This window comes from Schistocerca serialis, chromosome 7, assembly GCF_023864345.2.
Source record: "Schistocerca serialis cubense isolate TAMUIC-IGC-003099 chromosome 7, iqSchSeri2.2, whole genome shotgun sequence".
NCBI classification, from domain to species: Eukaryota; Metazoa; Arthropoda; class Insecta; order Orthoptera; family Acrididae; genus Schistocerca; species Schistocerca serialis.
In genome coordinates, this window is record NC_064644.1 from 568,901,561 (window position 1) to 568,928,102 (window position 26,542).

Below are 26,542 nucleotides of genomic sequence, written 5' to 3' on the forward strand. Positions count from 1 at the left end.
ACATCGTCGTATTTCCTACATGGCGGGCAGTATTTCGACCAGTTGAACGGCGTGGCTATGGGAAGCCCATTAGCTCCATCCTGAGCCAACCTTTTTATGGAAAAATTTGAAAACATCGCCTTCGACACGGCTCCAGCTAAGACAAGTTGCTTTTATCGTTGCGTCGATGACACATGGTCGTGAAAAACTGGGAGAATTCTTAGAACACCTGAACAGCATTCACAGCCACATCAAGTTGGTGCATTGCCCTTCCTTGGCGTCGTCGTTCGACGGAAAACCAATGGGCACCCCAGCCATTGTGTCTACAGGAAATCGCCACACACAGATTGGTATCTGCACGCTCTCAGCCACCACCATCCGGCTCAAAAACGTGGCGTTCTGAATACCTTCGTCCATCGTGCTAAAGTCGTCTCAGACGCTGAAAGTCTGCCACTAGAGCTGAGCCACCTCCGAAAAGTCTTCAGGGAAAACGGGTACAGCCACGGACAGGTGTCACAGGCTATATCTGGTGTGACACGCAAGAAACACGCCAACAGAGAAGAGAAACACCACCGGAGAAGAAGGCAAGAGACTTGTGTTTTTGCCTTTCTGTGGTACAGTGTCGGGAAAGATTAGCCGGCTCCTGAAGAGATATAACATTTCATCGGTGTTCAGGCCCCCAGCAAAAATTTGACAGCTCATGAGGCCTGTGAAGGACGAACGCCTGGAGTGTACAAGATACCACGTCAGTGTGGCTGTTACTACGTCGACCAAACAGTACGCACTGTGCAGCAACGCCGGACGGAACACGAGAAGTGCTGACGCCTACGCTATGCAGAAAAATCAGCCGTGGCAGAACACGCCCTAGAAAATGGACACTGAATTCTATTCGACGAAACATCTGTCGTTATGAGGACGAAGGGATTTTGGGATAGCGTCATAAAAGAAGCTATTGAAATAAAAACGTCTGAAAAATCCATCAACAAGGACGGAGATCTGCAGCTCAGCACAGCCTGGGACCCTGCCATCGAGAGATTAAAACGGGCGCGACGGACGCAGGATGAAAACATTACCATTTATGGCCAGGAAGAGAGCACCAGTGACTTCACAGCCAGCAGTGCGGCTATATAACGACGCGGCCACGGCGACACAGGAGTCATTCTACCACTTGACAATGACTGAGGAGAGCTCGTTCAAAAGCTCGTGGGATTTTAACCACCTGATGCGCCTGGAAGCCCCAGAAAATTTTATTAATTCATATCGCCGCGAAACCACGCATTCATACACTGTCAATAATGTTTTAATTTCAATAATTGCCCGGTATTGTCAGAAGGAGAGCAATCTCTATGTCAGTGTAAGAAAGCTCCCAAAACTGAAGTTTTATTGCCCACATCGCAGTTTATGCATATCCTGATAAATAGTTTCAGCAATGTTATATTGTCACTTTCAGATCATCGGATACATGAATTATAAAGCCACTACATGTGGCACATTGTCATCTGGCCATGGAGGTGAACTGACGGAAAAGACTTCCCCATGCAACGTGAAGAACTCGAAAATAAAAGTCATAAGTGTATCGGCAAGGCACAGAGGTGTCAAGTACGTCAGATAAAACACATACACCTTGACAGCAGGCTAACTATCTATTTGATGTACCTCTATGGTTTCCTGATACGGTTATGGCTTTTATGTTAGTGTACGAGTACTTAAGTGTTGTATGGCAGTTTCTTTTCTGTGAGTTTACCTCCATGTTTTCAATAGCAAGATGACAGTGTACGACACGTAGTGGTCTTATCATTCACGTATCCGATGATCTGGAGATGCCAACGTAACTTCGCTGAAACTAGTAACCCTATACGTATCATGTACATCTACATTATTACTCCGCAGTTCAAAATAAAGTGCCTGGCAGAGGGTTCATCGAACCACCTTTAATCTACTACCATTCCATTCTCGCACAGCGTCCGAGGTCTAATTTTTCTTATTTTATTGTGATTGTCATTTCTCCCTATGCAATGCCAACAAAATATTTTCACAGTCTGAGGAGAAAGTTGGTGTCATGAAAAGGTCCTGCCGCAGCGAGAAACGCCTTGATTTTAATGACTGCCACCCCAATTCGTCTATTAGCTGTGATCTAGGCAATAATACTTCTATTTTGGAAACTTTTTTACATGTTAATTTTGAGTTTGAAGTTGGATAGCAAATAACAAAAGAAATATTCTTTTTGTGTGATGTAATTACAAATTAACAAATTTCTGATTCTTATCCTGTCCTTGTACTGTGAATCCTTTCTTATTGCCAAATCTCATGACTCTGGTCCAACGGGAAGTACCCCGTAGTTTTTGATGAGTGTATTCGCGAGTACCAAAATATGTGACACAAATGGCTGTGTCCTGTTTTACATCGCCAAGAGAACGTCAACCTTAATATGTGACATATATTCAACTTGTTCCTGAGAAAAAGGGTTTAAAACAGACAGACAGATGGACAAGAAAGAAGTGATCCTATAACGGTTCCGTTTCTATAGACTGTTACGGAAACCTAAGGTATATGATCCTATAAGCATCTGAATGTAACTTCGTGGCACATGCTACCTGTCTGCTTACCGATTGCTGCGGCTCTTCTATCTAAAGCATCACTGCACAGCACTGATGGAAGGAGATGTAACCATTCAAAACCACCCTGCTTATTAACATCGACATCAGAACCGTTACAGGAATGAACACGTTGCTCTGCAGCAGAGGGTACGGTGTTTCGAAACTTCCCGGCACATTAAGACTGCGTACAGGATCGGGACTCGAAACCGTGCCTTTAGCAAAAGATGCTCTTACCAAGTAAGGTACTCAGGCACGACTCAAAAAGGATCTCACGGCTTCACTTCCGCCAGTACTTCGTCTACCTCCCTCTGGTGGGCCACGGTTCAAACGCTGTCGAGATTGAGATTTTCCGCGATTGGCCTTTTCCTTCTTCATCCTTTACCGAATTCAAACCTGTCCTCCATCTCCAGATACCTCTATGTTGACGAGATATTAAACTCTAATCTTAATTTTTTTGGAGGACGTTGTTCTAGTTCTTCCATCAATGAAAAATCCTGTCGTATGTGGAGACTTTCATGACTAAGAATGATGCAGGTAAGGTTATACGCGTTATAATGTTGCCCGTGGAAGACATTAACTGAAATACAATGGCTGACGAAAGAGCGAAGCTGCCACAAGGGGAGGAGCAAACGAAGTGAGATGGTATGTGATGTCTTCTCAGTGTTTACAAAATGGAGTCAAAGTTCCAAACAACTTGGCAGTGTGAGCCAACTCATCGCTGTCAGCTTACACTCCCTTTGAACTGGATGCATGCAGTGATTCACTTTGGAAGACCATCGTAAAGTCGTTGCATCTCTCCTGAGGGAAACTGGCCCACATGTGTTGTAATTGGCCCTAAATATCCTGGATACTATACTCGTCGGAAATGACCTCATAGCTAATCTCTTTAGTCCCATTAATCCCACACATGTTTTCGTTTTCCTTTTCTTTTTTTAGTCATGAGTCTTCTGAGAGGTTTGATGCGGCCCGCCACGAATTCCTCTCCTGTGGCAGCCTCCTCATCTCAGAGCAGCTCTTGCAACCTACGTCCTCAGTTATTTGCTGGATGTTTTCCAGTCTCTGACTTCCTCTACAGCTCCCTCTAGTATCATGGAAATCATTTCCTGATGCCTTGACAGATATCATATCATCCCGCCCTTCTCCTTGTCAGTGTTTCCCTTATATTCTTTTCCTCTCCGATTCTGCGCAGAACCTCCTTACTTCTTACCTCGTTCCTCACCTAATTTTGGACGTTCTTCTATAGCACGACATCTCAAATGCTTCGATTCTTTTCCGGGTTTTTCAACTGCCATGTTTCACTACCATTCAACGCTGTGCTCCAAACCTACATTCTCAGAAATTTCTTCCTCAAATTAAGGCCTATTTTTGATACTAGCAGACTTCTCTTGGCCACGAAAGCCGTTTTTGCAAGTACTAGTCTGCTTTCGATGTCCTCCTTGCTCGGTCCGTCATTGGTTACTTCTGTTGCCTAGGCAGTAGAATTCCTTAAGTTCATCTATTTCGTTACCATCAATTCTGATGTTGTTTCTCTCTGTCGTCATTTCTGCTACTTCTCATTACTTTCGTCCTATTTATATTTACTCTCAATTCATATTCTGTACTCATTACACTGCTCATTCAATTCCGCAGATCAGATAATTCTTCTTCACTTTCACTCAGGATAGCAATGTCATCAGCGAATCGTATCATTGATATTCTTTCACCTTGAATTTTAATCCCACTCCCGAAACTTTCTTTCATTTGCCTCACTGCTTCTTCGATGTACAGATTGAACAGTAGGGGCGAAAGACTACATACTTGTCTTACACCCTGTTTAATTTGAGCAGGTCATTCTTAGTCCACTCTATTCCCTCTTGTCTCTTGTACATATTATCTATTACCCGTCTCTCGCTATAGCTTACCCCTATTTTTCGCCGAATTTCGAATTTCTTGCACCATTTGACATTGTCGGACGCTATTTCCAGGTCAAAAAATCCTACGAATTAGTCTCGATTTTTCTTTGTCGTGCTTCTATTATCAGCTGCAACGTCAGAATCGGCTCTCTGGCTGCTTTACCTTTCCTAAAGCCAAACTGTCGTCGTCTAACACATCGTCAAATCTCTTTCTATTAAGAACACATATCGGGATCTTGCTTGCCACAGGAGTACCTCATCATCGCGCAGACAGTCCATAGAGACACATTTCTGGAAAAGCATTTTTCTGCTGAAAAATGGCAGTACGATACTCTCGTATGAAAGGTAACACATGAGGACGCTGGATGTCCGTGACGTGCCGTACTGCTGTCAGAGTTCTACACCTGCATCTACACCTACGTACTCCGCATGGGACCGTATGGTGCATTCCTCAGTCACAATAAGCCGTGACCTGAAATCATACCTGATGGCTCCCCCCCCCCCCCCCCCCTCTACCGATACGCACACAGCTTGACGGTAGGCGGGAGGTAACACCGCTGTGCCGCTGCCAAGGTTGCCGGCACACTCGCCGGCGGCTGTCGCCCTGGCCAGTGCAGAAGCGCGACTCGTCGGTGAACACAATGAGGCGCCATTCACGCGCAACCCGCGGCTCCCGGTCACGGGACAACTCCGAACTCGGTCAACTGAGCTACTGAGATGTTGTATTTTCACACCGCCACATCTCATCACATAAAATACTGATTTGAGTAATGAAAGAGGCTAAGAGCCATTTATTTGCCAATGTATAATATTTAACTATGCATTGCAATGATGTAGTTTGACGATTTACAAGGGGAAATCAATCCAGCGCTACTGACGCGTCAAAGAAACTATAGGCTAATTCAGCGCGACTGTAGAAACATCGATATTAAAGACAGACTCTTAAGACATTTGAATATTACAAAAAACAAGAGCGCAACCTATCGTCCACTGCCGGACGATATTTCTCTTTTTATCTCCTGTATAATACGGACGCACCTTTACATAGGCGTCATTATAAGATTTGTAATTCGTTTAAATCTACAGAGATATACTATTATTTTGTTGCATGTGAGACTAGTATGTGAGAAAAACGCAGAGTGGTTAATGAATGAACATTTCTACGTTATTTCTAAACTTTTCAAACCACTCAAGCTCTGTCATTGTTATTGACTTAAGTGTTAACATGTTATACGTGTTTTTAATCCAAGTTCGTACATATAGTGTCAATTACTCTAAATTTACGTTTGCTTTGGTAGTTGCACAACCTTAATCATTTACTTTCTATGTGCCAACTTCTTTTCCACAGAGCCAACAGTGTTCGAAGCGTCATTGTGAGGACAAAACAAAAAAAATATGGTTCAAATGGTTCTGAGCACTATGGGACTTAACTTCTGAGGTCATCAGTCCCCTAGAACTTAGAACTACTTAAACCTAACTAACCTAAATACATCACACACATCCACGCCCGAGGCAGGATACGAACCTGGGACCGTAGCGGTCGCGCGGTTCCGTACTGTAGCCCTAGAACCGCTCGGCCACCCCGGCCGGCGAGGACGAAACAGTTGAAGCCGACGTCAACATACTACTTACATTCTCCCGTTGTAATCTCAGTTTTAAACTGGCCCTTAGGTACATTTTCAGTGCGAGTGACGTCCGGGAATTTCTTAGCAAACTTTACTTCTCAAATCGCACATCGCTCGCACAAAGCTTCGCTGTTCCACAATGGTACGCGGCACTTTCTAAACGGTAAAGGGAGCCACGCAAGTATATGTTGCTTCCCCTTAGTCTGATGCTTAGTTGTAATAATAATATTTCCTTACATGAGATTACACTGTTAGCGGCAACGTACGTGTGGGAGGGCAGTTATTTACTCCGATTTCTGTTAGTCTCCGGTCTCCGAGCATTGGTGTGGGACGATACAGCCTCGGTGAACAGCAGGACGATCCATCCTAGCGGTGATCAGTGGCGGTCAGCGGGAACCTCGGGGACGAGTGTGCCCGCGCCCACGTGTTCCCGTGCAGTGCAGCGTCGGGCCACAGTCACATGCGAGTGCCCAGCAATTCTGGGCCTTTCATAATTCCGCGATGACGCTCCAATCAGACTCTGCCAGGTGCTAGTACTAGTTAAAGTCTGTCTCGCATCTGCGTGTCCTTCACACTCACTGCTCGAGATCTGACGCTGTTCACAAACCGTGTAAACCCTGCCACTCCTGGTAACAACAGTGCGAACAGTACCAACGCACTATGTTCACATAGAGAACAACAACTCCAACAGTTTACATTCCCACCGATGGTGTGTATGTATACGGAATTACACTGACATCGGACTCTGTCTTCTACATCTACATCTACATTGATACTCCGCAAGCCACCCAACGGTGTGTGGCGGAGGGCACTTTACGTGCCACTGTCATTACCTCCCTTTCCTGTTCCAGTCGCGTATGGTTCGCGGGAAGAACGACTGTCTGAAAGCCTCCGTGCGCGCTCTAATCTCTCTAATTTTACATTCGTGATCTCCTCGGGAGGTATAAGTAGGGGAAAGCAATATATTCGATACCTCATCCAGAAACGCACCCTCTCGAAACCTGGCGAGCAAGCTACACCGCGATGCAGAGCGCCTCTCTTGCAGAGTCTGCCACTTGAGTTTATTAAACATCTCCGTAACGCTATCACGGTTACCAAATAACCCGGTGACAAAACGCGCCGCTCTTCTTTGGATCTTCTCTATCTCCTCCGTCAACCCGACCTAGTACGGATCCCACACTGATGAGCAATACTCAAGTATAGGTCGAACGAGTGTTTTGTAAGCCACCTCCTTTGTTGATGGACTACATTTTCTAAGCACTCTCCCAATGAATCTCAACCTGGTACCCGCCTTACCAACAATTAATTTTATATGATCATTCCACTTCATATCGTTCCGTACGCACACTCCCAGATATTTTACAGAAGTAACTGCTACCAGTGTTTGTTCCGCTATCATATAATCATACAATAAAGGATCCTTCTTTCTATGTATTCGCAATACATTACATTTGTCTATGTTAAGGGTCAGTTGCCACTCCCTGCACCAAGTGCCTATCCGCTGCAGATCTTCCTGTATTTCGCTACAATTTTCTAATGCAGCAACTTCTCTGTATACTACAGCATCATCCGCGAAAAGCCGCATGGAACTTCCGACACTATCTACTAGGTCATTTATATATATTGTGAAAAGCAATGGTCCCATAACACTCCCCTGTGGCACGCCAGAGGTTACTTTAACGTCTGTAGACGTCTCTCCATTGATAACAACATGCTGTGTTCTGTTTGCTAAAAACTCTTCAATCCAGCCACACAGCTGGTCTGATATTCCGTAGGCTCTTACTTTGTTTATCAGGCGACAGTGCGGAACTGTATCGAACGCCTTCCGGAAGTCAAGAAAAATAGCATCTACCTGGGAGCCTGTATCTAATATTTTCTGGGTCTCATGAACAAATAAGGCGAGTTGGGTCTCACACGATCGCTGTTTCCGGAATCCATGTTGATTCCTACATAGTAGATTCTGGGTTTCCAGAAATGACATGATACGCGAGCAAAAAACATGTTCTAAAATTCTACAAGAGATCGACGTAAGAGATATAGGTCTATAGTTTTGCGCATCTGCTCGACGACCCTTCTTGAAGACTGGGACTATCTGTGCTCTTTTCCAATCATTTGGAACCCTCCGTTCCTCTAGAGACTTGCGGTACACGGCTGTTAGAAGGGGGGCAAGTTCTTTCGCGTACTCTGTGTAGAATCGAATTGGTATCCCGTCAGGTCCAGTGGACTTTCCTCTATTGAGTGATTCCAGTTGCTTTCCTATTCCTTGGACACTTATTTCGATGTCAGCCATTTTTTCGTTTGTGTGAGGATTTAGAGAAGGAACTGCAGTGCGGTCTTCCTCTGTGAAACAGCTTTGGAAAAAGGTGTTTAGTATTTCAGCTTTACGCGTGTCATCCTCTGTTTCAATGCCATCATCATCCCGTAGTGTCTGGATATGCTGTTTCGAGCCACTTACTGATTTAACGTAAGACCAGAACTTCTGGGTGATTCACTATTTTTTCCAGACAGTTTCTGAAAGATAGTGACTCTTCTTCTCGCAAATCACTGTTAGTCTCTTTTTATTACCGTGACGAGTTCAGAGATTTAAATCTCACAAGTTAGTCTAAAATCTTTCATATGTCATTAGGTTGTATTCCTGAAAGTCAGACATGGAAGTGATACAGAGCAGAATCAGTAAAAGGACGAACGTGCTGTTTTACTGTGGGTTGGGTCCGGTAATCCAACTCCCATTATTGGAATCTCCATCCTCACACGAAGTATGCGGGTGACACAACCACACTCTCCAACTGAAGACTTCTTAAATGTAAGTGTGTCTCACCCTTATCGTTCCATTGCGTTTCTGTTTCTTGCAAAGACTTTTCTTTTCTTCAGTAGGCTACATAACATCACTTCCTTCACTAACTGATTTTCGAGGAATTTTTAGATTATTTTATGTTATCTGTATACGGATAGCTTTTGCTATAAACGTACGTCTTAAAAAAAATTGGTTCTGAAATGCAGTCAATTGTTCGGAATGAGATGTCCTCGTCTGTTTCCAAACGACGACTACCTTTCTTTATAAAATGGGGAGCTCTCATTAGGTCCAACTAAGATAGTATTAGGTGGGCGCGTAAGTTTGTAGCGCCTTTGTTTTGCACTTTGGTGTTCCAGTTGCTATGGGTACCGGCTGTCATTTCCTGTTTGTAGTTCACTGTTGTTCTTTAAGTTTACATAGTGTCATTTAGAGATAGTGACTGGAGCGGTGGACGCTAGAAAATGTTGTAGACCTACTATGTCGAGAAATCGGAACGTCTCCGACATACTCTCCCCTACTAGTTCGGTAGAGGGGTGCCAGCAGCGAAGGCAGCCAGAAACATATGCTCCGTGTATGGCGATAATGAGACAGGACGGAGCAAGGCAAGAAAATAGATCGTTTTGACATTAATGACTCTCCACGTTCAGGAAGACCTCCTGGGTTTGATGAAGATCGTTTAAACGCATTAATTCACAATGGTCCTTGTCAGGGTACTCGAGGACTGGCAAGTGTCATGAGCTGTGATCATTCCACCATCGTGCGACATTTGTACTTAATGGGGAAGGTTGAAAAATCGGGTGTATTTGTACCGCATGCTCTAAACCAAAATCACAAAATTCAGCGAGTGGCCATACATGCGTCTCTGCTTGCTAGTGATCAATTGGCTAGTGAACAACACCGACCTTTCCTGTCCTGTATCGGTAATGGTGACAAGAAATTGTGTCTTTATGCTAGCATAAGGAAAAGAATGGAATGGTTGAGCCCATGCAAAGCAGCAACTCCCCAAACAAAGACCAGCGCACATCCACGAAAGATAATGTAGTGCATCTGGTGGAACAGCGGTGGTGTGGTGTACTAACAATTGCTTCCCCGAGGTCTAACCATCACTCCCGGCTTCTGTTGTCAATAGCTGAGGCGTCTTGCACCTGGAGTCCGTGAACAACTACCAGGAAGACTGTGTGAAGTGATGTTACTGCACGATAACGCGCGGCCGCATTCTGGTAGACTCACAAAATAACTCGAGGAATTGTCATCTGACTATTGGGTGGGCTTGTTACTGGAAGTTACGGAATCCAGTTGATTATGATCCCGCTTCACTCGACTTTGTTGGTTACACATGCTGCCGTAACATGCTTAATACACTGTACTGTTTCGATTTGAAGAATTCGTTGTTCTCTGTCGTTTTGGTTCGTACGTTGATGGCAGATTACGGGAGGGGCCTGAAGATGACGTCTTTGCAGTAGAAACTGGTAACATGTTTTGAGTAAACGACGTCGGATTACAATAAAGCTATTGGTTTCAATAGTCATTATTCAGTTGTTAAAAGTTATAGTAAGGATTCTGAAGAGTTTCGAGCGCACATTATTTGGGAAGCAAGAGCAAAGAGCACTACTCTTTTTCCATTGTTCCCGTGAGATACCGAAGTTAAGCGCTGTCGTGCATTGTCGGCAGTTGGGTGGGTGACCATCCAAACCGCCATGCGCTGTTGCCATTTTTCGGGGTGCACTCAGCCTCGTGATGCCAATTGAGGAGCTACTCGACCGAATAGTTGCGGCTTCGGTCAAGAATACCATCATAACGACCGGGAGAGCGGTGTGCTGACCACACGCCCCTCCTGTCCGCATCTTCCACTGAGGATGACACGGCGGTCGCATGGTCCCGGTAGGCTTTTTAGTGCCTCGTAAGTTGCACATAGATATTACTGTAGAGTGGGGAACGCTATTAGAAACTTCATTTCTGACGAATCGAGTCAGCGTTCGTTAACAGTGATTTAGAGAGGCACAACATAAATCAGGCTGGACAGCTGAAGATTTGTTCAGACACTGCCGAGTATGAAGAGCATCAGATCTTTCTTTGCCATCTCATAGCGGTTGGAACCGACTTTTGGAGACGGAGCACGCCCGCTACTTACATGCTGTCCTGCTGTATAGCCCTGAGGTCGCGCAGCAGAGCGTCCTTGGTGACGTCGGCGTACTCCAGCCAGAGCCCCACCTGGGCCTGCTGCACCTTGGCGGCGTTGTGGGCCTGGTCGGAGAAGAAGGGCACCACCAGCAGCGGCACGGCGTGGTACGCCGCCTCGTTGAGGCTCTGCAGGCCGCCCTGGCTGATGAACACCCGCACCTTAGGGTGGGCTGCGGAAACAAACAGGTTACCTCCAAGTCAGCAGTGGGCAGCGGCTGAAGATATGGCACGCTCAGTAAGTAACTCCTAGTCGAGACGTGTTTTGCTTTCGCTAAACACAGGTTACGTAACTCTAAGATTTTGTGTGTTTAGGGGAAGGCGGGGAAAGATGGGGAAGCTAATTATAAATCCTTACAAAAGGGTTAAAAATAAACAAATTCAAGTAGGTTTGGTTATCATTTGTTTACTTAACCACTGAATTACAATAGCACGCAAAGAAACCTGGAAATTTGTTACATTCAGTTAGAAATATCTCAATTTGAAACATAAACTGCCAATTCGCCGTCTTGCCCCATATGCGGGGTAAGATGGGGAACTAGCATGAATTCATCTCTAAAGCTTAAATAAGGACTGGAATAACGAAATCATGTGACGATAAGGTTTCGATACATGGTTCTGCGAATTGTTGAATCAGGTATTACGTTTTATTTGGGCCTCTTACGTTCACACAGTACACAAGTGTGGACAGCCTCGTCATCATCACTTTCTGTCCCTGCTCAAGTGTGGTGGGCCCAGCGTCCGCAGCTAATACACCGTATCCAGCGTCCTTCAGACAAGTCATAGCAGTGTAAACGTTCTTCACGCTCTTCCTCATTGTCATTCGGCCTTAGTTTATTATCGCTTGAGCATGAAAGTGTGGTTAAGACATCAGTAGCGTTCGTCACTTTTTCGTTGTCATTATGTCCTTTTGGTGGTATCCCAGGTTTATTAAACGTCTTTGAGAAGAGTTTTCGTTTACATGCAGCACGTCTGGGGACTCCTTTTCGTTTAATTTCTTCAGATAGTTCACTCCTATAAGGAGATTCGGTTAAAACAACGAGTTTTCCACACCTTTTAGATGCTTTCCTTTTGTTTTTTTATCCACCTTTGGAATAGCTAACACCATTTCAGGACTGGTAACCTGAAAGTTAGAGGAAACAGAGGCTTGATAGTAAGTTGTTAATTGTTTAGGTGTTTTACGTCTGGACAACATCTCTGGTATTTGGTCTTCCATTTCTGTAACTTCAGATGCGTGAGCATGATGAATGTCTGTGGTTGAACAGGGAAGGTAATCACTTTCTTGAAACACATTTCTCTTTACAGGCCAAATGCCTGTTTTCCGAAACCCGTTCACTGCTATGGACATTGTAGCTGAATGAATGAAGGCTTTGCCGAATAAACTTGCGATCTGATGCAGCGTAACAACTTTTCCAGGATGGGTGCGAAGCCACGATCTTACTTCATCTTCGTGAAATTTACTGAGAGATTTCATAAATGCCACGTCCAATGGTTAAAGACGGTGTGAGCAGTGTGGTGGCAAACACAGCAAGACAACCCCATTTTCGCGGGCCACATCTATCAGTTCTAAATTCTTGGTGTGCGTTTTGTGGCCGTCCAATATGAGAAGTATTGGTCTTTCCTTTGACGCTCCAGTAAATGCAATAAACTTCTTAAACCAAGTCAAAAATAGTTCTTTCGTCATCCAACCAGTTTCTTGGACTTCTACCCAGGCACCAGGGGCAGGCCAGTCTCAAACGCTTGTTGCATTCGTTTTTGAGGATAAATTAACATAGGTGGTACGTAGCACCCCGGCGCTGAAACACAGATTTCTGCAGTCACAGTCTGGCCTCTTTCTGCTGAAGTAACTGCTCCCACCTGTCTGCACCCTTTCAAAGCAACCACCTTTGTGTGAGCTTTTGGAATGACTGTTAAACCAGTCTCATCGCAATTGAAAATTATGTCTCCCGTAAACTTGAAAGTGTCTAATTGACTTTCTAACAGATCGAAAAACTGATCTACAGCAACTCGATTAAACCCCATTGCTCGTGCGATTGATGTGGCCTTTGGTTTTCGTATTGTTAAGGTAGGATTTCGTGTAAGAAACCCATTTAACCAGTCTCTTCCAGCAGATTTGGCTGCAGTATTAGATGGATGTTTGACGTTGTTTCGTTCAGCTAGCTGAAAAACAAGTTCACAAAGTTCTTTAAGTGTTAGGCCAAAATACTGTCCTTCCATCTGTGTTAAGTAGTCCTTAAGATCTGCCTCTTCTGTGGTAAACACACTAGTGATTGGTCCTAACCTTTTCAGAACTGTATAGCCAGGATTAGCACGTTTCTTTGCCACACGTCGTTCAATCATTGTCTGTGGCATGTTGAACTGTCGAGCAGCCCTGAAAGAACCCAAATGACCTTCTATAACAGCATTTACAGCGCCTTCCATTGACTCCAATGACCAATCTTGCCTAGACGTTTGTCGCCGATTCTTGCGAACCATCTGAAATAAAACACGTGGAACGTACTATTGAGTCAGATCATTCCTGGTAATCTATATTATATAGTAAATACCATATTTCCAATAGTCAGTTGTTAAAGCATAGCAAGAATAATGACTCTGCACGTTTTGTGTATTTTTATTCACCATATAGCCTCAGGCATACTTTGTAATTAATTACGAAACGTTGGAATAACAAATACCATTCTATTTACAATTGTATTCAACGTATAATATACGTGTTCAAAACCCGCAGTGAGGTAAACACATGAGACGATAAGAAGATAATGGTTGGACAAATAGTAGGGGCAAGACGGGGAAGTTCCCCATCTTGCCCCACCTCGTCTTGCCCCCTACCATGCTGTCAGGTTATGTTACGCCTACATGAACACTATGTAGTGAACATTGACTACTGACACTGCAATTTACTGTTAATAAGACATACTATTCAGTGCTATATATACAGTCTGTAAAAATGTTCACGAAACACATGTTTTAGGACCTCGAAAGGTGTAAAACATTGCAAATCAATATAACAATTGTAGTACTTTGCAAAGCTCTCAGAAACCGCCTCGAAATTAAGGTTCAGCAATGCCAACACACTGGGACCTGTGTACTGATGATGTTGACGTAGCTATCCACGGATGACAACACTCTAACTGTGGCTTACAGCCCTTCCCCGTCTTACCCCACCTCCCCGTCTTGCCCCGCCTTCCCCTATATTGCTTGTGTCTTCTGCAACTGACAGCTACGCAGCTTGGTAACTCCATGATTAAAGGTACGAGGGTCATTAATGAGTAAAGAGACAGATTGATCTGGGGAAAAAACTGTTAGTAGGGCAAGTTTCATACTTTTATGGCATTAAGTTGGCATCACTGGGATGAGCCCTGATAAGCTGATGTATCAACATTGTTTTGTTCATAACCTCAAATATACATTTCAACATGGTGAGTCCGCTTGAAACGTCCACATTAGTTGAACAAAGTTCTGTTATTCGCTTTTACTTGAAGGCGAGAAACCAGTGAATGTCTAAAGTTTATGGTGAAGGTTGTATGAATAGTTCAAATTTTTACAAGTGGATAGAGCCGCTCAAAAACAGTCGCGACTCAGTGACTGACGAACACCGTTCTGCCCGACCAGTTGCAGTTTCAACGCCCTCACTTGCAAATTGAACTGATGACGCTACTCCTGTCGACCGCCGTGTGACTGTGGAAATGATAGGTTATAAGGTTCAAGTTAGTACTGGTACAGTTCATAACTTCCTTTATCATTTAGCTACAATATAGCAGGTCAGCAACTGGAAGCAGTTAGTTCCATAAATTATCTGGGAGTAGGCATTAGGAGTGATTTAAAATGGAATGACCATATAAAATTAATCGTCGCAAAAGCAGATGTCAGACAGAGATTCATTGGAAGAATCCTAAGGAAATGCAGTCCGAAAACCAAGGAAGTAGGTTACAGTACACTTGTTCGCCCACTGCTTGAATACTGCTCACCAGTGTGGGATCCATACCAGATAGGGTTGATAGAAGAGATAGAGAAGATCCAACGGAGAGCAGCGCGCTTCGTTACAGGATCATTTAGTAATCGCAAAAGCATTACGGAGATGATAGATAAATTCCAGTGGAAGTCTCTGCAAGATAGACGCTCAGTAGCTCGGTACGGGCTTTTCTTGAAGTTTCGAGAACATAACTTCACCGAGGAGTGAAGCAGTATATTGCTCCCTCCTACGCATATTTCGCGAACAGACCATGAGGAAAAAATCAGAGAAATTAGAGCCCATACAGAGGCATACCGACAATCTTTCTTTCCACGAACAATACGAGACTGGAATAGACGGGAGAATCGGTAGAGGTACTCAAGGTACCCTCCGCCACACACCGTCAGGTGGCTTGCGGAGCATGGATGTAGATGTAGATGTATATTATCTGTGACAAGCTGAAGTACCGCAAAACATGTGCAAGATGGGTCCCAAAGGAGTCGACGCGGCTACACTAGGAAACAAGGTTGAGAGCTAAAGGAACATTATGAAAGAGAAAGTGAGCACTTCCTCAACAAAATTTTGTGACTTAACTTGGGTTCACTATTATGAGCCAGAATCAAAAAGACGAAGCTTGGAGTGGAAGCACAGCAACTCACCTCTCAAGAAAAAATTCAAAACCGAAGCATCAGCAGGAAAAGTCATGTTGAGGGTGTTTTGGGATCCTGAAGGTCCATTTTATTGTGATTATCTCGAGGAGCAGAGTACAATGAACAGCCGATACTACTCGGATTCGCTTTTAAACAAGGTGAAGCCAGCCATAAGAGAGAGACGCTGTGGATCTCATAGCCGGCCGAAGTGGCCGTGCGGTTAAAGGCGCTGCAGTCTGGCACCGCAAGACCGCTACGGTCGCAGGTTCGAATCCTGCCTCGGGCATGGATGTTTGTGATGTCCTTAGGTTAGTTAGGTTTAACTAGTTCTAAGTTCTAGGGGACTAATGACCTCAGCAGTTGAGTCCCATAGTGCTCCGAGCCATTTGAACCATTTGATCTCATAGGACAGGTGTGATTCTCCAACAAGACAACGCACGCCCTCAAATTGCCCAACTAACCCGTGAAACCATCGTCAAAATGGGCTGGGAAGTACTGCCTCATCTCCCTTACAGTCCTGATTTAGCACTTAGTGATTTCCATTTGTTTGGTGCACCGAAGGAGGCATTACGTGGGAAGAGGTTTCAGGACAACAAGGATGTGAAAAAGTTTGTGGGATATTGGTTTAAATATAAAGATAAAAAGTTATTTGCACCCGAAATAAAAAACCTTGTACCCCGTTGGAACAGGTGCATAAATGTTCAAGGGGATTATGCTGAAAAGTAGGAAAAGTATTGTTTTGTAAAAATAAAAGCTTTTTTTCTAGAGACCAATTTGTCTCTTTAATTATTGAATGACCGTTGCATATTACGTTGTAGGTTTTCATAATACGGATACTAGCAACAGTGTGGAAGGAGCTATTATCTGCAAGAGATACAGCCTGAAGTCGTAAGGCTTCTGTTGTAAATCACTCACCTATACATCCATTACTTGTCCTAATAACCGTGGACAGTATCACTGTCAGAAATAAATTCTGTGATCTATTCAATACGCATCTTGAAGATATGCGTAATGAATGCTAAAGCTTTCTATTTGAATAGCGAACACGAAACGTGAATAAAATCCCAATTGACAAAAAAATCCTGGATACTGTTATGACTTCCATTGCACTCTGTGTGGTTCTTCAGTGGATACAGGTGCGAGGAACAGATGTTGTTCATGAACAGATAATTCAAATATTAATTTGTTCTACATTTAATATCAAATAGTAAATACAGTACATGACTTTGTTACTGTTGCCACAGCGGCAGTTGCTAATGGTAGCTTTGAATGTTGAAACGTATACAGACACAAGAGATTTACAAATCTGTCAGTCTTCAGTACACTGTCTATTCAGAAGACGTCGAGCCCTGGCCGCAATGCAAGTCTGTGGCAGTGGCGTAATCGTTCGTGGCAACGCCGCGTGCAGCGTTGGCGGCTGTACGAAATGCGGCGGCGAAGCTGCTGGCGCACTTATTTGAAAGTGCGGTCGACCGGATAGCGGCCGATACCGCAGATCGCAACCGTACGAAAGCTAGGCACCAAGAACTAATTGTTACCTCTGTGCTGTTGCACATCCTAATTGGTTAGCGTTGTATATCGAATTATCCAGCGGTAGCTGGATTGCTCGCATTGTTGACACCCCATTCCACAACCATAGACCGATTCCAAAGGGAAAAAAGGTTACTCTCCTAGAAATATGTATGTGAACAGTTCAGCAAGTTGTAGTATCTCCCGAGAGCTTCGGATGATTTGTCTGGGTTACTTATAAGTCTAGGGCACAGCGACTGCATGACTCTCCATTGCCTAAGGAACGGGACCTATTCGGGATGAATGCGTGCTCTTGTGAGGGGAAAAGAAAAGAGAGAAATTCACCAACGAAAATTGAACATATGGAACTATTATACCAGGAGTGTCTGGTGCCAGGAGTGGGAAATGCCCGTCCAGCCATCCAGTTTTAACTTTCCGCTGGTTTCCCTGATTCGACTAAGGCGGATGATGGGATGGTTCCTATGAAGAGACCACGGTCATTTTGTCCCTCGCTCTGTCCAGCCTTTGAGACCTCGTTCGCCGATCCGCAGTTGACCCCACAGTCCTCTTTGTTTCATTGTACCAAAAACCTCTCGAAGAAGTAAGACACGAGGGGTCCTGAAGTTTTAACGGAGTTACGGTCTGACTACAAATCTTCAGGGGCTGGATTTGAATGGACTGTGGGAAAAAGGGAAAAGAAGGGAATCAAAGTGTTGGAGATGTAGTACTACAGAAAGATGGTGAAAATTAGGTGGGTGGAGGAGATACGAAATGAGGTTCTACACAGAATCAGCGAGGAGATGAACAGCTGTGAAAAACTGACAAGAAGAAGGGACGATAGGACATATGTTAAGGCATAAAGGAATAACCTTTATGGTATTTGAGTGACTTGCAGAGGGTAAAAGCAGTAGGAGAAGAGAGACATTGCAATAACCAAAAAATAATTGTGGGCATTAAGTGCAAGTGCTGCTCTGAAACCAAGGGACTGACACAGATGAATTAGGAGAGGGCCGGAGATCTTTCAAGGGCTAATAATGAATGTGCTGTGGTCATAGGAGCACCCTTTAGATTGATGATAGCTCCACTTTTCCTGTACTACTGGTTGTTAACGTGAGGGAGAAAGGAGACCATGATGACTTCATCCACATGCTACATCTCAGCTAGGAAATTGAAAGGCTTATCTATGCATACACTAACATAGGGAACTAGATGAAATACATTTGATGCACTTCTTACTCACCCAGAAAGCCCTGCTGGGGCAGCCACTTTATGACAACGTGAGTAGTGGGGTAATGTTGGTATGAGCAGATTTCGTTTGTGTAGGTTGCGTACATTAAAGGGCCAGCATACATTCAGAGGCAAACTTGATTGATTTATGACTTTAACCTATGACAATTGATTTATGCCCCTTGAGGGTTGATTTACTAACCCTGGGAATAATCCCCATCCCTCCTCTCGCCCTCCACCTCCCCCAGCCCTCTGGGAAATTTCCAATCCATCTTCCCTGCCCTTGCCAATAGAAGCACACTTTTGATATGAAATTAATTTAGTACTTAATCAAAAAATCATAGTTTTTTGAATGTGTATATGTTTTTATTATTAAAAAATAATATGCGGTTTTCGGTAATATCAGTGAGATGGATAGACGGCTCTTCCCCATTCCATGTGAGGGTGAAATGCCACAGTGGGTGGAGAAGATGGAGACGGACCTTCAACAGTGTGAGTATGTGTTGGATGACTGAGGCAGATGCCAAGGAGCCAGAGTGAAATAGGGAATTTATATACATGCACTCGTTAAACTAACATATAATAATAGTCAATTTGGGAGGCAATTTTTTGCAAAACAGCATGGCAGAGGTACCGGGGGTCGGCGAAGACTGTTTTGTTAAAGCAGAGTCCAATGAGGCATTCCCTGCCAACAAGGGCACCGCTAGTCACTGTGTGAGAAGCCACCACTTCCACTGCTGCTCCCATCCCTGCTCCCACCTAGCACTGCCCTGGCATCCATGAGCCACCCTCCTTTTGGCAACTGGTTCAGGGCTGAAGCAGCAGCAGCAGCAGCCACAGCCGGGCTGCTCAGACTGGCGCAAAGTTGCTGTGCCTCCTCCTCCTCCTCCTCCTCCACCTTCTTGTTCTCGCTAGAATTGGCAGCAATGCAAAGTAGAGCACATGACTCTCTGCTCTGCTCCACAAGCAGCCACATCACCATCGTCAACTAGTTGTAGCAATTGCAGTAATAGCCCTGTGGTTAGTGGTAGCTCTCTCTCCTATCGTTTTAGTGAATGATATCCCAATAGCAACATCATACCACAATTGGAATACTCGGTGATTGCAGATGCCGGTGAGGAGCGAATCTCGTTGATTGTGATCGAGAATCTGGCAGGAGGGTACTGCGACCCTGTTGATTCCTAAAAGCATGCCTTCATGTTCTGGAAACAAAGCTCATCAAGGTTGTATCCCCCTACCTCTCCCTCCCCCCCCCCCCCCCCCAAACCTGTCTCTGACATTAAAGAGACAATTCATTGTTTTTGGTGGGAAAATGGCGTGATAACACGGAGCACATCAATCACTGGACAGTTTCATGGGTCCACCTTCAGAACTATGAGGGTTGTAACTTTAATAGTGGCAACTATTTATCTACAGCTCGTACAAAACAGATACGGTTTCAAAGTTTTACTGACCTTCAGAGTAGTCACCAGCATTGTGTCTAACGCATTGCCAGCGATGTGTAAGTCGTATGATACTCTTAGCAGTGCCAGTTGTGTTGACAGTTAGAGTGGCGCGTCTGTTGCCTGACGAATTTGTAGCAGCTCTGAAGGCTTAAGTCAGGGGAGTGCAGTAGGTGGTATAGCACTTAGCAACCCCATCAGTGAAACAAATCAATAACAGCTTGCAGTGTATATGCTTGAGCATTGTCCTGCAAAATAATGGTCAGGTCCTGCAGAAAGTGTCATTACTTCTGTCTCTATTCCGTTCAATTTTGGAGCGAAACCTACGACTAGCTTAGAGACAGAAGTGATACACTTTCTGCAGGACCTGACCATCATTTTGTAGGATAATGCTCAAGCACGTACACTGCAAGCTGTTACTGATTTGTTTCACTGATGGGGTTGCTAAGTGCTATACCTCCTACTGCACCCCCCTGACTTAAGCCTTCAGAGCTGTTACAAATTAGTCAGGCAACAGACCGCGCCACTCTAACTGTCAACACAACTGGCACTGGCAAAGGATTATACACAGTGCTGGTGAGTACTTTGAAGGTCAGTAAAACTTTGAAACATGTATCTATTTTGTACGAGCTGTAAGTAAATAGTGGCCACTATTAAAGTTCCAACCGTTGTATATTGGCTCGATTTTCCGATATGGAAGTTTGGGGGTCAGCTAAAGCACTCAGCCGAATACTACACCTGGACATGCATATGCATGTCTGTGATCTGGTAAATGGGGGTCAAGCTATACAGAGCTATCTGAAGATATAGCCGCCAACATGCATGCATTAATGTTAAAAATAGAACCAACCAGGCTTTCTTTGGATGGTCAATTCTAGCTTGTGAGAGAAATCAGGAGAAAAACCTGCATCTCGATAAGGTAGATACTATGACATTCATAATGTTATAACTTTCACAGTATTGAGTTCCCCCTTGAACTCCAGGATGTATCTAAATTTGAGGTTCAGAATACCGGAACATCGGTTCATGTCTATTGCCTGGAAAAACGCAAGAACGAGCATACAGTTGTTGGCCCACCTACATTTCTCAAAATCTGCTGGAGAGCGTAAGATGCATACCCGTTTTGTTCCATAATCTAAGTGGGTATGACGCTCACTTTCTTCTTGATCACTTGACTAATTTCAGCATGAAGAATGATCAAGTTAGTGTCTTACCTGAGACCGTTGAGGCCGGCCGGGGTGGCGGAGCGGTTCTAGGCGCTACAGTATGGAACCGCGTGACCACTATGGTCGCAGGTTCGAATCCTGCCTCGGGCATCGATGTGTGTGATGTCCTTAGGTTAGTTAGGTTTAAGTAGTTCTAAGTTCTAGGGAACTGATGACCTGAGAAGTTAAGTCCCATAGTACTCAGAGCCATTTGAACCATTTGAGACCGTTGAGAAATACATTTCATTCTCCAAACGAATGATGCCAAGAATTACGCTTCGCATCCTTAACTTGCTATGCTTTATGCAGGCACCACTCCAGAAACTCGTTGAAACTCTACCTAGGGGCGATATGCATATCATTCGAGCTGCATTTCCTGATGAGTAAAAGTTTCATCTTGTGACTAGGAAGCGGGTTTCCCCATACGAGTATCTGGATAGTATGGCAAAACTTAACGAAACAAGACTACCCGACATAACTGCATTCTCCAGCAACCTTACAGGCAATGCCATAACAGATGCACAATATGAGCATGTCATGAATGTGGTAGTTCAACATCTCCCCTTAAGGAAAGTACAAACAGCTTCGTGGGCTTGCTTATGGACGTTTTCGAGAAATTCCGGTGTCCATGCTCGACCACATATTCTCTGGATCTCATCTTTTGTTACACAGCACATGGATTGTCCTGGGACGCTATGTTCAAGAAAACTAAGAGCAGCATCAAATTATTGACCGATGCTGACATGCTTCTTTGCTTTGAGCGAGGGATCCTTGGGGGACTTTGTCAATGTGTCCATAGGCACGCCAAGAGAAATAAATAACGTATGGCTGACAGGTACAGCACATCCCTTGATTCGAGTTACATCATGTGCCTGTATGTCAATAACTTACATGGGCACGCTATGCAATAATCACTGCGGATTGGGGAATTTCGGTTGGTGCCCAAAGATGAATGCAAGAGATTAGGTGGAAAAATCGTTGTGGTGATGGCAGCTGATTCTGATGAGCGGTATGTGGTGGAAGCAGGACTCACATATCCTATTAGTTAGCAAGATGTGCACGCTGATTTGCTGCTGAATCTGGAGTAAATAGTTCAGCGAGGGGCTCCACCCCAAAACTGATGACAACGGTGGAGGATAAGCGGAGATACATTATTCACTGTCATAATCTCCAGCAGTTTCTCAGGTTTGGGGTGGAGTGGTTACAATCACCAGGACTATCTCCTTAAAGCAAGCCCCATAGTTGAAGGAGTATATTGATCTGAATATGGCACTGATGTGCCACTTGAGAAACTTTTTTTTTTTTTTTTTGAGTTAATGAATCATTCAGTTTTCGGTAAAACAGTGGAGAATTCTGAGGGACCATCGTGAAATTTTGATTAGAATCTAATGGGATGGGCGGTGGGGCATAACAAAATGCATCGCCAGACGAAATTTTAAACAGGTTACAATATTCAATGAGAACTTTGTTGCTGTGGAGATGCCAAAAGTTGCAGTAGAGTTTACGAAACCTATTTATGTGGGGATGCGTGTACTAGACTGATCGAAACTCAACATGTACTGCTTTCATTATGAGTTTGGAAAACCTCCTTTCGCTGATCAAAAATTACTTTATACGAATACAGGTAGATTCATCTATTGGCTGAAGAACTGCAATCCATATGAAGTAATGAGGTACCAAATAAATGAATTCGACATTTCCTCATATGTGATTGACAATCCTTACAGTGCTGTTCCACAGAACAAGAAGGAATCGGCCTTATGAAAGGCGAGGCGAATGGATTGCCGATTGTGGAGTTCGTAGGTGTGTGAGCAAAAATGTATGCGTATCACACTTAGCAAGGTGCCACTCAGAGGCGGGCTAAGGGTGTGCACCTTGTGGCATCAAGAGCCCTCTCTAGCGAAGACTGTTTGCCATGTCTGAACAGCGATGGTCCAACACAGCTGCAGCACATGATGTGGCAAACTAGTGTTCAATCGAGACGACACGGGGTGTACACTGCGTTGCAATCTAAAGTCGGCCTGTCACTTCATGACGATAAAAGAATCGTTGTGGTGATGGGATTGAAACTCTTGCGTCCTCACACTATTCACTTGTTGTGAAAGAAGTGGTGGGGGACTCTGATTGCGTGAAAGCGAGAGAATGAGATTTAGTGTAAATGCTGCAGAATAGTATGACCATTTTATCATAGTGTGGGTAACTGAGTGTCTGTGCGTGTGTCACGTAAATTTTTTTATTTATGTGCACTATGTGTCTACTGTGTACACCAATGTAAATACATTTGCACACTGCGTATGCTAAATAAAAGACTATGTAAGTGTGGATGCACACAACGTATTTGCTGATCAACAAAAAAACTGTATACAATTGTAAAACAAATATATGTTCGAGAAACAACAAATGTATATCTTGTATCTTGCAAATGGCTCAAATGGCTCTGAGCACTATGGGACTCAACTGCTGAGGTTATTAGTCCCCTAGAACTTAGAACTAGTTAAACCTAACTAACCTAAGGACATTACAAACATCCATGCCCGAGGCAGGATTCGAACCTGCGACCGTAGCGGTCTTGCGGTTCCAGACTGCAGCGCCTTTAACCGCACGGCCACTTCGGCCGGCTTGTGTCTTGCACACCATATATATATATATATATATATATATATATATATATATATATATATATATATATATATATGATGTGCAAGGCATCACAACAACGTTTCACCAGGTAACGTCGGTCAACTGCTCTGAAAAGCTAATCATTTGTATATCACATCATCTTCTTCTTGTCGGTTAAATTTCGCGTCTGTAACTCGTCATCTTCGTGGCGCAGCAATTTTAATGGCCAATAGTGTATATCTGTGAGGATTGACTAAATGAAAAAATTCGTTGCCATACGTCTTTGCTGTTGTTATTTACAAAAAACCTATCCCAGTTTTATATATAGAGGATGTGGAGGACGCAAATGACATTAGTTTTGAACTTGAAGGTGGAGTTTAACGTGGAGAGTAAAAAAATGTATAGAATTGTTGCATGGGAGCATGCCTATCGTACAGCACGAATTGGCTTATGGGAGCATGACGCATGTGACTGTGTCCCCTTCCAAAGATATAGAGCACAAGTACTTTAGGAAACCATCGACATAGTATTTGCATAAAACTGTGTTGTATCAAAGTAGGAACAGGGTAAAGAGAAATCATACACTGGCTGTGCGGTAAAAAAAAAAAAAAAAAAAAAAAAAAAAATCGTTTACTCTCATGCAACTTAAAAGTATACATAATTTTACATTTTCATCAGCAGATACAGCAACACTATTTTCACACATCTTCCTGAGTCGATTTAGATCAGGGCACCCGCAGAATTGCAGGTCTCGAATAGAAGCAAACTTGAAGATTCGACGCGTCCATGTGTTCTTCTCCTCGCCTCTGATGTAGATGGTAATATCTGTGTGGTCGACTAATCAAAACAACTTTACCATTTCCGTATAGGGTATACCACAATCATGTCAGTGAAGCCCATGGTAGAAATATCTTAACCACTTCGCACTCCTCCATGTTTTTGCACACTTCACATTCTTGAAAGAACTCGGGTGTTTGCTGAGTATGTCTCTGTTACTCCAACATCTTCTGTGAGTTCTGTGAATACAACATCTTAAAACATGAACTGTCTACACTCATCATCATAGAAACTGCGAGAGTCTGCAATGATGTTCTCACCTTCAGACACCATGGTGGAATGCTCTGGGTTTGGCCGCAGCCCTTGTTAACTTATACAGCTCATTGCACGACAATGGTGAGCACGCAGTAGGTAATCACACAGTCACGTAGAACTGGAGCATATGCTGCAGTAAGATCTGGGGTGGCTGAGTGATCAGCGCGACAGAATGTCAATCCTAAGGGCCTAGGTTCGATTCCCAGCTGGTTCGGAGGTTTTCTCCGCTCAGTGACTGGGTGTTCTTTTATCCTAAACATCATCATTTCATCCCCCTCGACGCTCAAGTTGCTGAAGTCGAAAGACTCGGACCCGGCGAACAGTATACCCGACAGGAGGGCCTAGCCACACGACATTTGCATTTTTTTAGTGATTTCTGGGAAATCTGCCGAAGATTCAAATTCAATTCGTACTTCTGTAGGCCCAGATTTAATCATCTCGTTCAGTCTTGAGCAATCTATTACGATGATTGGCGCCAGCTCCTTGAATTTCCGTGGACTGAGTAGACTCCCTCCTTCTCGTAGTACGAAGCATGAAACTGTGCATACATGTCATATGACAGACTGAACACATTTTCATCCCACTGCAGGTGTAAATTATCATACGGGTATAATTCGGAGTTCAGGTACTCTCTGGCATTAGTTAACCTGCAATTATCAAATTCGCTCTATTAATGTGCTACATTCCTTCTTCTGTTGGTCTGAATCGCAAGTAGGAGGAACCTGGCTACCTCCATTTAAGGAAAAGTTTTAATAGACTACGTCTGCTTGCTGTTGGGGGACTGGGTACTCGAAAACCACCCATGAGTGGAAAGATAACAGTATAAATACACCGGCATTCAGAAATTTTAAAAGCTTCAAACCCTGCTCATCCTATACAGTAATGTATGGCATTTTCCATATTATTTTGTTGATGGTGATATCGTTCTCCCCTTGAGTTCCTTGAATGTATGAATTGGTATCTATTGCTCTCTGTACGAGAATAAGTTTCTGTTTAGCAGTCAGAACAGTTCGCTGTCAAAGTATCCCATAAGCAATTTTAAAGGTATACATGCACTAAATCACTTGTACTCTTCCACTGTTCTATCCACTGCCTCGTCTACGAACCATCCAACATTTTCTGAATAGTTCAGATACGAGGGAGAAGCAGAGACATATGTTTTAAGAGTTGATGTTATGCCTGCGTTATATGCACGATCAGTCTCGACTCTGCTAAGTTCATTTTGTACCTCATGAAACAGGAATGCTGAAGCATACATGTAAGGTTCGATGCCACTGTAGCTGTACCATCCCTTTTCGTAAATGATCCATCAATGTACGAGTATGTGGAACTCCTGCACGTGATGGTTAAAGCGACTTCATATTGGGTGACAATCCTAAATTTGTCGTTCTTGCTAAAAGTGATTGATGCATAAGATTTATGCGAGAAGTATTCCTGACCTATAGTACACTCGTCATATTCCACTGGGCTAGTTACACCGAACGACGTCACTGCGTGGCTTCAGACCCACTGATTTAAGGAACTCGTAGTTTGCACGTGTTATCACCTTGGAGTTCCGTTGTAGAGTACTGTACTGTGCATTGTGTACATCGTGTGTTTGGCTTTACTCCCGTCCTCTCTTCGTTAGCAATATGGGGACGCCACGATTCCTGACTGGTTGAACTTCGTGGACAACGCTTCTGCCTCCAACAGGTACGGGCTGCTTGAAGGCTACTACCGCTTCATTGTCTGTACACTTTCAAGGTCACTGTTTGTTCCGCTTTAGATGTAGCCGTACAATG

At 44.0% G+C, this 26,542-nt stretch overlaps 1 protein-coding gene across 1 annotated transcript in view; it reads right to left on the reverse strand.

The window, feature by feature from the left end:
* The window catches only part of LOC126412482 (UDP-glucosyltransferase 2-like), a 109,528-nt gene that overhangs the window by 13,528 nt on the left and 69,458 nt on the right, over nt 1–26,542 (reverse strand). Inside the window, exon 6 of the mRNA XM_050082102.1 lies at nt 11,019–11,238. Within this exon, the coding sequence (XP_049938059.1) occupies nt 11,019–11,238 (220 nt within the window). The remainder of the gene's footprint in view (nt 1–11,018; nt 11,239–26,542) is intronic.